The sequence below is a fragment of the Branchiostoma belcheri genome, unplaced genomic scaffold (genome assembly GCF_001625305.1).
Source record: "Branchiostoma belcheri isolate BF01 breed outbred unplaced genomic scaffold, Haploidv18h27 scaffold228, whole genome shotgun sequence".
NCBI lineage: Eukaryota > Metazoa > Chordata > Leptocardii > Amphioxiformes > Branchiostomatidae > Branchiostoma > Branchiostoma belcheri.
In genome coordinates, this window is record NW_017803802.1 from 273,905 (window position 1) to 289,019 (window position 15,115).

Consider the following 15,115-nt stretch of genomic DNA (forward strand, 5'->3'; position numbering starts at 1 on the left):
GACGACCCGACTTTTGCGTGTATCATTTATATGATAGACACGGAGGGCAGACCATAATCGCCTTTGCGAGAAAGAGTACTCGACCAAAGGTGAAGGGTATTTTTTTAGTCGTCCCGCACATGCGTAGATATGATAGTGGGGTTACTACATTGGAAGTCAGTCCAACTTTGGAAAACCTACTAGTAGGTAGTTACACGTATCATTGAAATGATACATAAGGTACTTCGAAGACGACCCGACGTTTGCGTGTATCATTTATATGATAGACACGGAGGGCAGACCATAATCGCCTTTTCAAGAAAGAGTACTCGCCAAAGGGTGAAGGGATTTTTATCGTCTCACACATGCGTAGATATGATAGTGGGGTTACTATATTGGAAGTCAGTCAGAATTTGGAAAACCTAGGTAGTTACACGTATCATTGAAATGATACAAAAAGCACTCCGAGGACGACCCGACGTCTACGTGTATCATTTATATGATAGACACGGAGGGCAGACCCTAATATACTCGCCAAAGCGTAATTGGATTTTTGGGAAGAAGTTGCGAAACCTTATTGGCGCGGCTTTTTAAGAGCCAAGTGGTAACTCTTCTATTAGCTATTTAAATGATTGCTGGTACAGTGTACCCGTCTCACACATGCGTAGATATGATAGTGGGGTTACTATATTGGAAGTCAGTCAGACTTTGGAAAACCTAGGTAGTTACACGTATCATTGAAATGATACATAAAGCACTCCGAGGACGACCCGACGTCTACGTGTATCATTTATATGATAGACACGGAGGGCAGACCCTAATATACTCGCCAAAGCGTAATTGGATTTTTGGGAAGAAGTTGCGAAACCTTATTGGCGCGGCTTTTTAAGAGCCAAGTGGTAACTCTTCTATTAGCTATTTAAATGATTTCTGGTACAGTGTACCCGTCTCACACATGGGAAGAAGTTGCGAAACCTTATAGGCGCGGCTTTTTAAGAGCTTTTTTTCATGAAATTTCACTCCGCAACGTTTCCTTCGCTCTTCGGCGTGTAATATACTAGTAACCGAACCTCGTAAGCCGTGACCCGGAAGTAGATGGGATTAGCGGTATCACGGAAACCCCCATACAGTTCGAAAACCTACGCCAAAATGAGTTCTTAGCTAGCGAATAAAGGTCAACTTTGACGCTACAAAGCTCGTTTTTGTGTACAAGTGTGATCTTCAAGTGAACTTCCCAAGGTTCCCTGACTTATAAGGATTACAACGACATATATTTTAGCCTGGCTTTCCCGATTCTGACTGCGCTATGATAAATTCTGTGAACCATGCTAAGGACTCATTTCGGCGGTTAACACTCTTGTCTGCAAGAACAGACATTTCTTTGACAAAACAGCCTGGCAGCAATGTCTGTCTGGAAAAACTTTACATTTCATCGGTGACTCCACCATTCGGCAGTGGTGGGAACATTTGGTTCGAATTTTGGAGATGAATGAAACACGTTTTCCTGGCGTCATCCACAACACAGGGCCGCTGCTTGCCCTTGATTATTTGAACAACATAACGGTAAAATTTCAAATCCACGGACCGCCTCTTCGTTTTGGCTGGACTCAAGAGTTTCACATCAAATATCTTGCCAACGCCCTTGATGAACTGAGTGGCGGACCGGGCGATGTGGTAGGTATAACAATCTGGGCACACTTCACTTCCTTCCCTGTAAATGTTTACAGAGAAAGAATCAAGGCTGTACGTGCTGCGATAGAACGTTTGCTCCAAAGAAGCCCAGAGACTCTTGTGGTCATCAAATCTGCCAACACGAACACTGGCAATATGCTGTATGAAGGAGACTGGCTAGCGCATAGGTTGGACATGGTAATGCGGGAAACGTTTCGTGGGTTAAACGTTGTTCTTGTGGATGCTTGGGAAATGACGAGTGCGCAACACTGGCACACAGATAACCTTCACCCTGCTGAGGACATCATTGTCCAAGAGCTGGAGTTTCTTTGTTCATTTATTTGTCCCTGGCCTCCATCGTGAACAATCTCTCGCTGTTACGGGCTAGAACGGGCCTCATTTAACTCGAGAGAATCATCCCCATATCCAGAACTATTGATTATAAAGCATATATTTAAAAAGACTGAGGACTACATACCCTCAGAATACAACGTTTTCAGCACTTGAAAGTCTGTCCCCGAGATGCACAAGGTACATTCAACTCTTAGATTGTTAGAAAGATCGGACCTCCATTGCTACATTGTTCTTGCTGCGTTCAGGCTCTAAAATAACGGTTAATCAACTTGACAAAGCAAACCTGATTCAATAATCACAATTAACTTTTTAACGAATTAATATCAATATCTGATGGAGTGGAGTATTTCTTTAATATCTAATGTGGTTGAGAAATGGTGTTTAAGCTTCATTATGTAGTTAGTTGTTTATTTTTGTTAGTTTAGTCATCAACAAATTATATCTGCCCTGGTGTATCCGATGTTAACTTGCCATTCTGAGCAGCTGAGAATCCATCCAGTTTTTAAACATTAAAAGGAAGACTTTGCACTACAAAACAAGAAAGTTGTTTATTTCATTGGGCATTGAAATGAACGTGATAAAATATTTTTTCAGCCTAGTTACATGATTTTTCTTAGCTCGTCGCACCTGTACGTAGATAAACATGTAATTCCTAAAACTAAAATGTCACTTCTGTATCCGTATATCTTGTGACAGTTGCACAATTCAGGTTCAAAATGTACCACAGCTAGCTACTTCTTATGTGATACGTGTATCATAAAGTCGTAAATATAAGATCATAATTTGCTCTATTGCACAAGGACATCTATTGTATAAGGATACCATGGAGAATTGACAGGGAGGAGGGTATTATTTTGCAATAGATGATAATCTTAAAATTGTATACTACGTGTACTTCACAGTACTGAAAAGCATTCAGTATTATGTCAAACTCTTAAAGTACCCTCAAAGCAACTCCGTTCATGGGTGGATAGAATGTGCCTGCAACCAAATGTGTTCTACCTCAACCAACCCATTATGTTGCTTAGTTGAATCCATGTCTTGCTACAATATCCTTAACCCATGGCATGAGTTTGGGAAGATGTGTGTAGTAGCCATAACGTCCTTCAGCCGCGCAGCCGTCTCCCCAGGACACGATTCCCAGCTGTACCCAGCACCTGGTCTTGTCCTCCTTCTCCACTTCACACATGAACGGACCTCCGGAGTCACCCTTACAGGCATCCTGCTGGTCCTCAGGGTCTCCTGAACACAACAAACAGTGGAAACATAGTATTTATCTAACATCTTGTATAATCAGTACGTAACTCAATTCGTGTAAAATTTCCATTTGTTGATTTTACGTCCCGAGCGCCAGTTTACAATTTCATATTCTTAATATGTACACGTGATTTGGTGTAATGGTTATCTCCAAGTAGATGGTCATGATGGTTTTTGACTGGACCCTAAGACATGACTGTTAGCATGGGTCAGTTGTCAGAATACAGAAGAAGGTCACAACCTCTGCTTGGAGAGTAGTGCAATGATAGGAGATAGACAATGCAAGCTGCCTGATGACTACAGGGTATAAACCACCCTACCAGCCCCAGCCCACAAAGTCTCCAATGTACTGTTTTTTTCTATTGTCTATATGTTGTATTGTACGTTGAATGTACCAGACTTGAGCGAAAGGTTGTGCAAATATTCCCTACCAGCACAGAACATCCTGCTGGTGTAGTGGTTGGCGGACAAACGGAGGTTTCTGGTACATTCTTCATCTGTGCGCAGCTTGACTTCCACCTGCTGGAGGTGAGAGGACACCCGTGGCCTGAACCCGTTATGGTCTTCTTGTTTGGTGTGTCCCCATCCTGTCACAACTCCATACTTACAGCGCTTGAACAACTCTGTTCCTAATGTGAGGAAGAAGAATGATAGTTGCAAGTTATAGTCTTTAATTCATAATTCTCTTGCAAGTCTTTGTGTACAAAGGCCAGGCTAATCACAATAAATTCAGGGTAAATGATTAATATGTGGCAATCGTTGAATGTTATCCACTGAGTCCTAGTTTAAGACTTAATTTGAATATAAAAAAGAAAAGCAAGAGAGGTGTTTAGAATAAATTATAAAGGTAAAACAGAGTGGGAAAGTGTAGTAAAAAAATGAGAAAATCCCAGGGAAGTTCTGTGTTATTTACCTTCTGTTACACAATCTTCCTGCTTGTTCTGACTGTCCAGTAGACAGCCTGCCCCAGTACAAGAACAGGAGCAGGGCAGGCAGACCGTGCGGACATACGGGTCCAGGGTACCTCTGCGAGACACCAGATGCACCAACGCGATGTCGTTGTCATAGGTGCCTGTATCAGGCTGTCTGTAGTCCTCGTGTACATATGTGGTGATCTCATTCTCTCCCCAGTACTGTACTTTCGGTTTATATTCATCTGTGTCCAGGTTTGTCACACCTGTAAGTTATAATTTTACATTGTGAAGACAGTCATAGTAACATACAAGACTTCCATGTTTTCTGCCATGCCTTGACAGTGGATGTAGTCATGTTCAATGTTGGTTTTTACATCTTCATTTAATCAAATGGGCCCTAATATTATTATGACCATGCTGATGTGATTACATGGATGGCATGAAGTTTCAATAGTGTAAATCGTACAAAGCAGCTGCAAAATAAAAAAAAATATTGGAAAACGCTACCAATGTCGTTGAAGGCCAAAATCAATACTAAATGAAAATAAGAAAATGTGAAGAAAGGAAAATAAAGAGTTTATTATTTGCCATACCATAATCTGTGTGTTTTGTGATCTTGGTGTCATTTTCTTCAACCTTCAACCACATAAATTTCATTATGAAGGCAGCTTTTTCCAAACTTTTTTTATTCGCATACTTCCATCGGTTTTAAAATATGTCATCCATATGATCATATCTATATTGCCTTATGGTCCGGTCGCATACTTCATACAATTGCCAAATAATTGCACACTAAATGCATTCTTGTGATCATGATTCATGCATGCAAAAATTCAGCGGTCTTGTTACAGAAAGGACGGCTTGTCTTGTTGGTGGTTGCAATGGTTCTGTCACATCCTGTGAATGCGACTGTGCTGTGAGGCTTCCTAGCAGAACCTTAATCATTTAGATAAATGCCATTATCCATTTGACTAAGTTTAATTAATCCCCCACACCCATTTGAAAGTATGAGGTCTCGGTGAAGTGGTAAGAAAATGTTATAAATGTCTCCCATACCTAGTTTGATGATGATTTTTGTGTCGTCCAATCGTAGCCCTATCGCGTTGAAGAAGCAGTGTGCAGCCGTCAGCACCCAGTCAGGCGCGATCAGTGATCCACCGCACAAAAACAGCTCACGCTAGATATTGAAACATTCAGCAAATATTAGATTGAGATATTCAGCAAATATAATAGAACAATCTAAAATATATTTTATGACCTTGCTTATTGTGAGTCACAGCAAAGGAGGTACAACGTGGCTTGTAAAGAGTTGTAAGTGAGTGAGTGAGTGAGTTTCGAAGTTGTTTGAGACATGTTTCTTAGGTCGAGGAAATCCCAGGAAATCATATTAAAGGCATTTCATTGAGAAGTCTAAAGTTCCTTACGCTTCCTCTCCTGTAGTAAATAGCTGCTTGCCATGGCCAGGCACCTTCATTTGCATCCTGCCCACCCACAATCCGGGCCCTGGACTCAGCTTTAGTGTTGCCAGCTTGCCCACACTTGGAATAGTCTGAAGTGTGATTCAGGAAAATGTGAAATTCAAATTTGGCATATTTGTTCCTACAGCGGTTGAGTTTATTACGTGTAAGTGTTTCACCGTAATAGCATCACGGTAAGATACTGGTGACATAATTAATGGTAACTCTCCAGTGTCACGGACGAAAGGTCTGACCGTTTCCAAAATCAGATCCAGTTGCCTGAGCAACTGTTTTTTTTTTTGTGTAACATCAAAGTAGTGAATGCATCTGCTTATTTATAGCTTGATTATTAGTGTCAACATCATCACGAAATCATACTCACCTACGGAATGGTTGGTCAAAGCATCTATTAGCCACTCAAGACGGAAATAGTCCTTCAGAGTAAACATGTGCTCCCTCTTGGGACTGGATGCAACGGAGGCTAGCTCAGTCTTGCTGACGTCGTTGCTGATACCGATGGTGTAGATGTCTAGTCCTAGTTCCTCTCTCAGCCTCTCAGCCTCTTTGCTTGGGTCTCCACCTGTGTTTGACTTACCTGGAATTGATAATAAGTAGTTTTCTTGTCATGTTTTCCACAAAGAATGTTGGCTTACGCCAAAAAATTCTTGTCATAATAGTTTTCACACGCATACACGCACGCACGCACACACACACACACACACACACAAACACCCCCCCACACACACAGACAGACAGACACACACACACACACACACACACACACACACGCACACACACAGGGATTAATTTTTGACATATTATTAACTGAATCTTGTACAACATATGAATCTTAGAAAGGTTCATACGTTGTCATATAAGAATAGAATTTTAGAATTAATCAGAGAAATTGCAGGTAATTAGTCAAAAGCTCTACAAGTTGAGATCGTAGTAGTATGCATGAGATATAAGAATGATATTATCCTTACCATCGGTTATGAGGAAAAGTGCTTTCTTAGACTCATCTGGACGGTCCAACTCAGCGACTGCCTCCGGAATGACACTTTCTCGCAAAAACTTCAGTGCCAGCCGCGTTGCTGTGCCTCCCTCTGAAATAGAGATAGAAACGTCCATATTCTCACAGAGAGTCAAAACTAAGAACTTCAGCTGGTCAACTCTGTCTTGGTAATCATCGTGATTTGGACAGAATACAACTTAACAGATTGCTATGGTTGATATGGTGATGAACATACCGGTAAGGTAGCACATCAATTCGAAACTACATGTCATAGTTCACTGTCAAAAATGTCAGATACAATCACTAGGCTAAATGCACTTGCAGGAGTTACGTACAAAATTGTATAACTAACAGGAGGGACATACGTTACTCAACAACAGTTGCCGTATAGGAATGCATGTCTCTTGGATGTCTTACTTGTATACGGAATCTGCTCTATAGCATCCACAACTTGCTCGGTGGTTACCAGAGGGTCGTGAGGACGGAAGTGTGGGGTGACATCTGATGCAAACGTAAAGGCTCCAACCCTGGTACCACCCGGCTCAGCAGACACTCCAACCTGGATGAAAATGAAGCAGTCGCAACTTTTATTCCAAACCAGATACTAAAAATGTCTGCTTAGGGATGAACCAGAAAAATGTTAACGACTTGAGTAAGACACAGCATCAAAGATGAATTCCACTTTGTTTTGGAATGCACTAAATATAATGTTACGTAAAAAGCTATTCACACTTCTTGAATGAAGTACAACAGATTTCCAGAGACTAAGTGTTAGGGACAGATATTCCCGCAATAATTCCCACAATACAAAAATAGATAAATATATAAAAGACTGCTTTATTACTAGAAAAAAACCGAAAGTCAAGATTAGCCCCACATGATTGTAACATTAAATCAAAAACAGACTTGTGCTAGCCCTTGTTGTTTGAGTAATTAGGATTCATAAGGTTTTATTATATATTAGGTCTTATTCTATACTTTTTGTACTTTGTTCAATAGTTGTTGCTATACATTGCAATTGTGGTGCAATCAAGATCTTCTTCTTCTATCTTAGCTTAAATTTGTGTTTCTCGTCTCCTTATCTGGTTACTGTTCTTACCTTCTTGACTAACGCCTTGGCAAAGTTCAGCCCGATCCTGAAGTTGTCCGTACCAACACTGCCAGAGGCATCAAACAGGAAGTACAGGTCCAGTCCACCGGCAAAGCCGAGGTCGAGCACCCTGCCGCGTGTAGCATTGGATGTCTTGAATCGGTCCAAAATGTGTTTGGACTTGTTGTTGGAGGACGTAGTGAGCTGTAATCCGTCCCAAACTTGACTAAGCCTTGGTAAGATGTCGCCAATGGAGTCAAAGGAATTTGGATCTGCATTTCCAAGATAAAGAAAACTATGATTTTACCTCCACAAGGTTAATGACACCGAATAACATTTGCATATGACGGTGCAGATGATATTCCGTAGATATAGCTGTTGCTGAAGGAAGCACCAGACATTCTCTGAACACTAACCTATACCATGACTACGATAACAAGAGTTTGAAGATGACACACCTCTGTGGAATGTATTGAATAAATTTCTTGTCTAATTTGCTTTGTTTTTTGTCTCATTACTTATGCAGATGACGTTCTTTTTAGAATAATCTATTACCATTGAAAGTGTTCTCTTTCGAAGTTGTGATTTAGAACGTCCTACCCTTTCGCGTAATTTCAATGTGTTCTCATTAGCTATATAAATAGCGTCCGCATTTATTTAGTCCATGCATTTGTCATGAAAGCACAACATTTCATCATTTACATGTACTTCTAAGGAATTTTCCCAAGAATTATGCAAATGAGGCCCTATTAGCAATAATGGATATCAGGTAACGTTCTACCAATATGTCGCTTGTATCAAGTTCCATAATAAAAACATTAGAATTATGAAATGCCGTATGCAAATTAGAACCAAGGATGCATAATTTGGTTACTATCCACACTGCACAATCATTGGATCATCCTGCATGAGTTATGGGACAGTGCCGAAGTCGCGCGGTGTGAACCGAGTCCCCGCAGGTGAGCAGTTTCACTGGATCTGGGTGGGTGGGTGGGTCAAAAAAATGAAGGGAAATGCCTTTCCTCTTAAAGCTTCCCCCATCCACCCTCCTGCCTCAACTGCCGGGTCGGTCCCACCTTGCTTCTTCGGGGTTGCGGATGTCTCCGAATGAAAGGGCAGAATGGAGTGCGCGCGCGCCTTATAAGGGGTTGATTGGTGACGTCATTTCGGATGACCAATCACAGTGCAGTGAAGATAGGTTACTATCCACACTGCACAATCATTGGATCATCCTGCATGAGTTATGGGACAGTGCCTACGTCGCGCCATCATTTGCGTTTGTCCCCGTAGTTAGCGTAGGGAGTTCCCCTTTACGCTAACTCCTGGAGGCGCGCCCTTCTTCCTTACTAAACCAAGCTTTCGCTAGAAAGCCTACCCCTTACTTCATCTCAATACTTTCGACTGAAAGTATACCCCACTCTCATTATCCCCAAAACTTCGTTCGAAGATATATCCCCTCTCTCATCTCCCCCCACTCCTATTCCCCGTTTTTCTGGCTCTTGCATGTGTGACTGTTTACCGTTCATACTATCGAGCCCATAGTGGAAAGAAGAGACAGAGGCAGAACCGTAGTAAACAAGAGGACGTTTATTAGGTCACCCGTTCCCTCTTAATTACTTGCCCGATCTCGAGACCCCGTTGTTATATAACATACAGGAAAGAAACAATCGTCCTTCGTCTAGCTCGCTTGTCCCTTCGCCTACCATATCCGACGTCTTCTTCAGATGGGGTTACTCTAAAAGGTTTTGTTTATTCCCAGTAGCACGTTATTTCTTTCCTACATTTTTACGGGCTGCTTTACCTCTTCCGCCGCTAGTCTCGATGTTGCCTCCCCAAGCTTCATTACCCTACCCAGTCCATGTAGTATAGTGGGCTGCCGTCCATTTTGTGCATCACCCCACATGATCCATCACTTTTCTGACATGGATTATGCCGACGATGTGGCACTTCTCGCTGAACTATTCGAAGCCCTTGTGAGCACACTCGAGATCTTCTCTGTAGAGAGCCAGGGTTTGGGTCTTGAGGTCAGTTGGCTGAAGACAAATTTAAAGCTCCAGTCGCTCAGTGACTTCTTGGACCAACCAGTATGCCCTGCCACCAGAAGAGAGTCGGTCGAGGTTGTTAAGTGCTTCACCTACCTTGGTAGTCTCATCACATCAGACTGTAAATCTGACCAAGATGTTAAGCGCAGGTTGGGAATAGCTTCAGCAGCCTTTGCAAATCTCAGTCGTGTGTGGCGTTCCAAACACCTGGCTAGAACAACCAAGTTAAGGACATACAACACTCTGGTCCTGTCTGTTCTTCTGTATGGCGCAGAGTCATGGACTATTACAAAGTCACTTGCTCAGAAACTGGATGCTTTTGATTCACAGTGTCTGAGAAAGATAGAGGGTATCTGCTGGCACGACTTCATTTCCAATGAAACAGTCCGTCTTAGGACAAACCAGCCACTTGTAACACGCAGGATCGTCAAGCAGCAGATGGCCTTGTTGGGGCATGCCTCTCGAGCTGTTCCTACCCAGGACGTCATCAAACTGTTGACCTCACAACCTAACCCAACCTGGAGACGTCCAAGGGGCCGCCCTAGGGCAAGATGGGAAGACCAGCTCTTCCCCACACTTTTGGGAGCTGGGTGTCAGAGACGACTGGAGGGTCTGGGCCGAGAACAGATCATCTTGGCGGGACCTTTGCGGGACTGTAGCCGCTATGCGTCAGACCATGACGCCTGCGGAGGATTGATTGATTGACCAGCCGATTGCCTCTCCTGGGCCCACGGAGCTGTCACCTGTCTTCTCTAAGACGAACCATTGTGCCGGCCATCTCGCAAGGTTTTCCCCCACACATGGTTCATTACCAGTGCGCCTTACGGTAATCTTGACACCTCTGCTGTTCTGGTCCCCAAGAGGTCAGCCAAGCGGTCACCCGAGAAAAAGGTCACCTTGAAGATGACTTAATCCCTGTCATTGTGAACATCCTTGTCGCCGATTTTCCGGAAGTTATTTTCTCTGGGATGGCTTCGCAAACCTGTGCTACTTGTTGCGGAGTCGATCGCTGTCTCAACTGCTCCGCTGTCACTGACGCCGGGTATTGCTTAACCACCTTCCCCCTTGCCGGGTTCCCATCTTCCAATCGCTGTCCCATTCGCTCCCCCTACCCAAGTCGTTGAGAATTGCTAAGCTTGCCCACATATGTGTTAACCGTTTTAACACTAGCCCACACGTGACACGGGCATTTACACTCCTCTTTGCCGGCCCCTCGACCTGCCTCGTGGACTTTCGTCTTCCCTTTCTAGTCTTTCCCGATAAAGAACTTGACAGCGTCTACCGGAGCTACCGTGTCAAGGGTCTTAAGTGGGATTAAGGTTCTGAGGAAGTTCTTTAACAAGTCGCTTAAAGCCGACTTTGCCTGATATAGGCGGAGTGTTTTTGTTCTCCCAGGAGTTCTTACAACCTGCTATCGACAGCGGCGTGATCCATCCGCGCCCCTAAGCATTAACGCCGGTGCCTCCTGAACTTATGCCATTCCACCTCGCTGGCAGAAATTGAAATCCAAATCATTAGGGTAGCCGCACCCTACCCGTTTTACTACCGGGAGCCATAACCTTGGGACCCCGCTGAACCCCGAGCAACCTGGGGTGCTAGTGAATTCCTCGCCTTGACTATTGTAGGGAAAAATTGTCGACTGAGGTTGGAGACCTGCAACCGCCCCTGTTTGGGAGTTGAGCTTTAATTCTATCGGCGGTTCCCTTGGAGTTTCTGCCATGGTCCGAAACCCAGACGGACAGGCCGGTTAAGAGTCTCATTCGCTTGCTGGTCTAGTTAGTTGCCTGAGTCATCCCTTACATTTCTGTCTTATCGGTCTCCGCAAGGAGAATCGGCCCTAGTTCGTGCTCCGTTGGCCATACCTGCCAACCACCACTTCTCCTTGGTGAGTATAGCACTGGTTAACCCGCACATGCTACCCGCACCCTTTCCACAATTTGTTACCAGTAGCCCTTGGGGAACCTGTCCGGTACCACCATCATCACCCTCGCCTTCTGTTGCATCACAAAATTNGGTCCCCAAGAGGTCAGCCAAGCGGTCACCCGAGAAAAACGTCACCTTGAAGATGACTTAATCCCTGTCATTGTGAACATCCTTGTCGCCGATTTTCCGGAAGTTATTTTCTCTGGGATGGCTTCGCAAACCTGTGCTACTTGTTGCGGAGTCGATCGCTGTCTCAACTGCTCCGCTGTCACTGACGCCGGGTATTGCTTAACCACCTTCCCCCTTGCCGGGTTCCCATCTTCCAATCGCTGTCCCATCCGCTCCCCCTACCCAAGTCGTTGAGAATTGCTAAGCTTGCCCACATATGTGTTAACCGTTTTAAACACTAGCCCACACGTGACACTGGTATTTACACTCCTCTTTGCCGGCCCTACGACCTGCCTCGTGGACTTTCATCTTCCCTTTCTAGTCTTTCCCGATAAAGAACTTGACAGCGTCTACCGGAGCTACCGTGTCAAGGGTCTTAAGTGGGATTAAGGTTCTGAGGAAGTTCTTTAACAAGTCGCTTAAAGCCGACTTTGCCTGATATAGGCGGAGTGTTTTTGTTCTCCCAGGAGTTCTTACAACCTGCTATCGACAGCGGCGTGATCCATCCGCGCCCCTAAGCATTAACGCCGGTGCCTCCTGAACTTATGCCATTCCACCTCGCTGGCAGAAATTGAAATCCAAATCATTAGGGTAGCCGCACCCTACCCGTTTTACTACCGGGAGCCATAACCTTGGGACCCCGCTGAACCCCGAGCAACCTGGGGTGCTAGTGAATTCCTCGCCTTGACTATTGTAGGGAAAAATTGTCGACTGAGGTTGGAGACCTGCAACCGCCCCTGTTTGGGAGTTGAGCTTTAATTCTATCGGCGGTTCCCTTGGAGTTTCTGCCATGGTCCGAAACCCAGACGGACAGGCCGGTTAAGAGTCTCATTCGCTTGCTGGTCTAGTTAGTTGCCTGAGTTATCCCTTACATTTCTGTCTTATCGGTCTCCGCAAGGAGAATCGGCCCTAGTTCGTGCTCCGTTGGCCATACCTGCCAACCACCACTTCTCCTCGGTGAGTATAGCACTGGTTAACCCGCACATGCTACCCGCACCCTTTCCACAATTTGTTACCAGTAGCCCTTGGGGAACCTGTCCGGTACCACCATCATCACCCTCGCCTTCTGTTGCATCACAAAATTTACTAGAGCTGTTAGAAGGCTGAAGGGAGGGAACGCGAAATAGTTTCGACCCGACGGTCCTGTGCAAATACATTGACCCCTTCAGAGCAGAGAGAGCCATTTCGGGAGCGGCCTAGTCAAACGGCTGGCTAAGGTTATAGCCCAGTTTGTAAAGAGTCACAGGGCAAGATGCCCAAGGCTGGCGCAACTAAGAGTAAGGCCTCTAGAGCCAACACTTATGATAATAGCTTAAGCTTTAAAGGCAAGGACGACAGGCCAACTCGAGGCCGGGTGATGAATGCTTTAGGTGCCATGAAGTAGGCCACGTTGGCAGAGATTGTAGAAGGCAAGCCTAGCGCATCGGATTAAGCTGGTAAGAATTTATATTTGGAAATACTTTGTATACAACAAAGGAATGACAAGCGGCTTGATTATGGCTGTCTATGATGCAGAAAAGCTATGTAGGCGGGCCGGTGAGGCTCGGCGGTGGGAATGTCTCTTCTGAATAAAGTGGTGATGCAGCACTCTTTCTTGTCTTGAAATGTGTTCCTCGCAATCCAAATAGTGTTGGATATCTTACTGATGACCACGCATAGCACCCGAACTGCCTATAGTGGTAATCATGTTAGAATGGCGTTGAATAGATGAGTACTTGGTGCTAAGACAATTTTTCTGACCCTCTCTCCCGGCTGGAGGGTCGAACGTCGTTGAGTTAGACAATGAGACCACCACAGCCCCATACAGCAAGTCAGCTGAGGGCGTAGCACAAACGGCTCAGAGTGCTATACAGCAAAGTCGCTAGGGGGTGTAGTACAAGCATCGCATGGGGCCGCACAACAACTTCGCCAGGGGGCGCAGCATAAGGAGATCGCATAGTGCCCATACGCCAAAGTCGGCAGGGGGCGCGGCATAAGCAACTCATAAGGGCGAGCAATATAGTAGCCCGGAGGTTTCGGGGCTGGTAAACGTGAAGTCAAGGAAGAGAATTTGTGTAGCCATGCCGATTTGCTGTACATGCACCTACTAACCGGAGGCATGAGAACCGACACGGGTAACAGGACAATTGCAAACCGCGGGACAAAGGCAGAGGAAGTAAGGAGAGGAGGCAGGCTATGACGCCGCACAGGCAGTATGTTTTATCATGTGTAGCGTCGTGGTTGCATTGGGATATTTCTTAGGAATATCTAAATCGCAGCTGTACCCGGCGCAGTGCCTGGAGTTTCTGGTTATGGAGGCAGACTCAGTCCGCTTGACCTTCAGGCTACCAGAAGGAAGAAGATTTTGTTCGCCGCCCTGCGAGAGGGTGTGTTGAATGAGCAAAGTAATAAATTGCCGGTGTTGTGAAGTGGCAAAAATTGACAGGGAAACTGGTCTAGACTCTCTTTTGGTCTAGCCGTGCCGGCGGCGAGACTACATTGTAGGGAGATGTTTCAAGCTATCAGATTGGCAAGTAAAAAGGCACAGGGTCCGGATTGCGGGTAGCGTAAGAGAAGAAATACAACACTGGAGATTCGTAGACCAGTGGGAAGGGCACGTCCCCTAGAGGACGGAAAAGCATGAGTCGATAGAGTTATATTCGGACTATCAGGGTTTAAATGGCGCGGTTCGGCCGCAACGAAGGAAGGCAGGGTGCAGTCCGGAGATTACGGGACAGGGCAAGAACAGAAAGGTCAAAGAAGCTGAAGCTCTCAGGCAGGCGCTTTATGTCCATAGAAGAGCGGGTGCACGGTAAGAGCGTAGGTGCCAACGGAATGCTGGAAAATGCTGCCAGGCCGCCGTAGTAGACGCCCATGTGGACAGCACGAAATGTGTAATGCGCCGGGGACAACCAAGGAGGGGAAAAGCCTCCAACTATCAAGGGCGGTGCGCAGACTATGGGAGACGGTGGTCAGTCTAAATGTTGAGTTAAGCCAGTCTTCACGCCGTCGAGAGTCAACGAAGCGGATGCCCCGCGTCCCGCCTTACCAAGGCGTCAGATGTGATGTTGAATAGAAAGGTCTTCCAACGGATCGATGCGGAGTTAGGAGGGGTCTCCGGGTTTGACACGGACCTCATGGTGTCACCATCCAGCGGGCAGTCAGCAAGGGACGGGCGAAATCTACGTTTTCTCCGTCCATACCCGACTCCGTACTCTGAAGGGGTCAATGTATTTGCACAGGACCTGACGGGTCGAAACTGTTGC

The 15,115-nt window shown here is 45.3% G+C and overlaps 1 protein-coding gene and 1 pseudogene across 1 annotated transcript; one reads left to right on the forward strand and one right to left on the reverse strand.

Annotated features, from left to right (window-relative positions):
* Positions 1 to 119: 119 nt before the first annotated feature.
* LOC109470512 lies at positions 120 to 2,013 on the forward strand (annotated as a pseudogene).
* A 518-nt stretch (positions 2,014 to 2,531) lies between these two features.
* LOC109470513 (coagulation factor IX-like) lies at positions 2,532 to 8,009 on the reverse strand (the record flags this gene model as incomplete). The annotated part of the gene is made up of 9 exons (XM_019769474.1): positions 2,532 to 3,246; positions 3,693 to 3,890; positions 4,175 to 4,438; positions 5,232 to 5,352; positions 5,600 to 5,724; positions 6,015 to 6,227; positions 6,619 to 6,738; positions 7,065 to 7,206; positions 7,747 to 8,009. Coding segments are annotated over 9 exons (1,664 nt in total), but the record flags the coding sequence as incomplete, so codon positions are not given.
* Between the last annotated feature and the right edge of the window lie 7,106 nt (positions 8,010 to 15,115).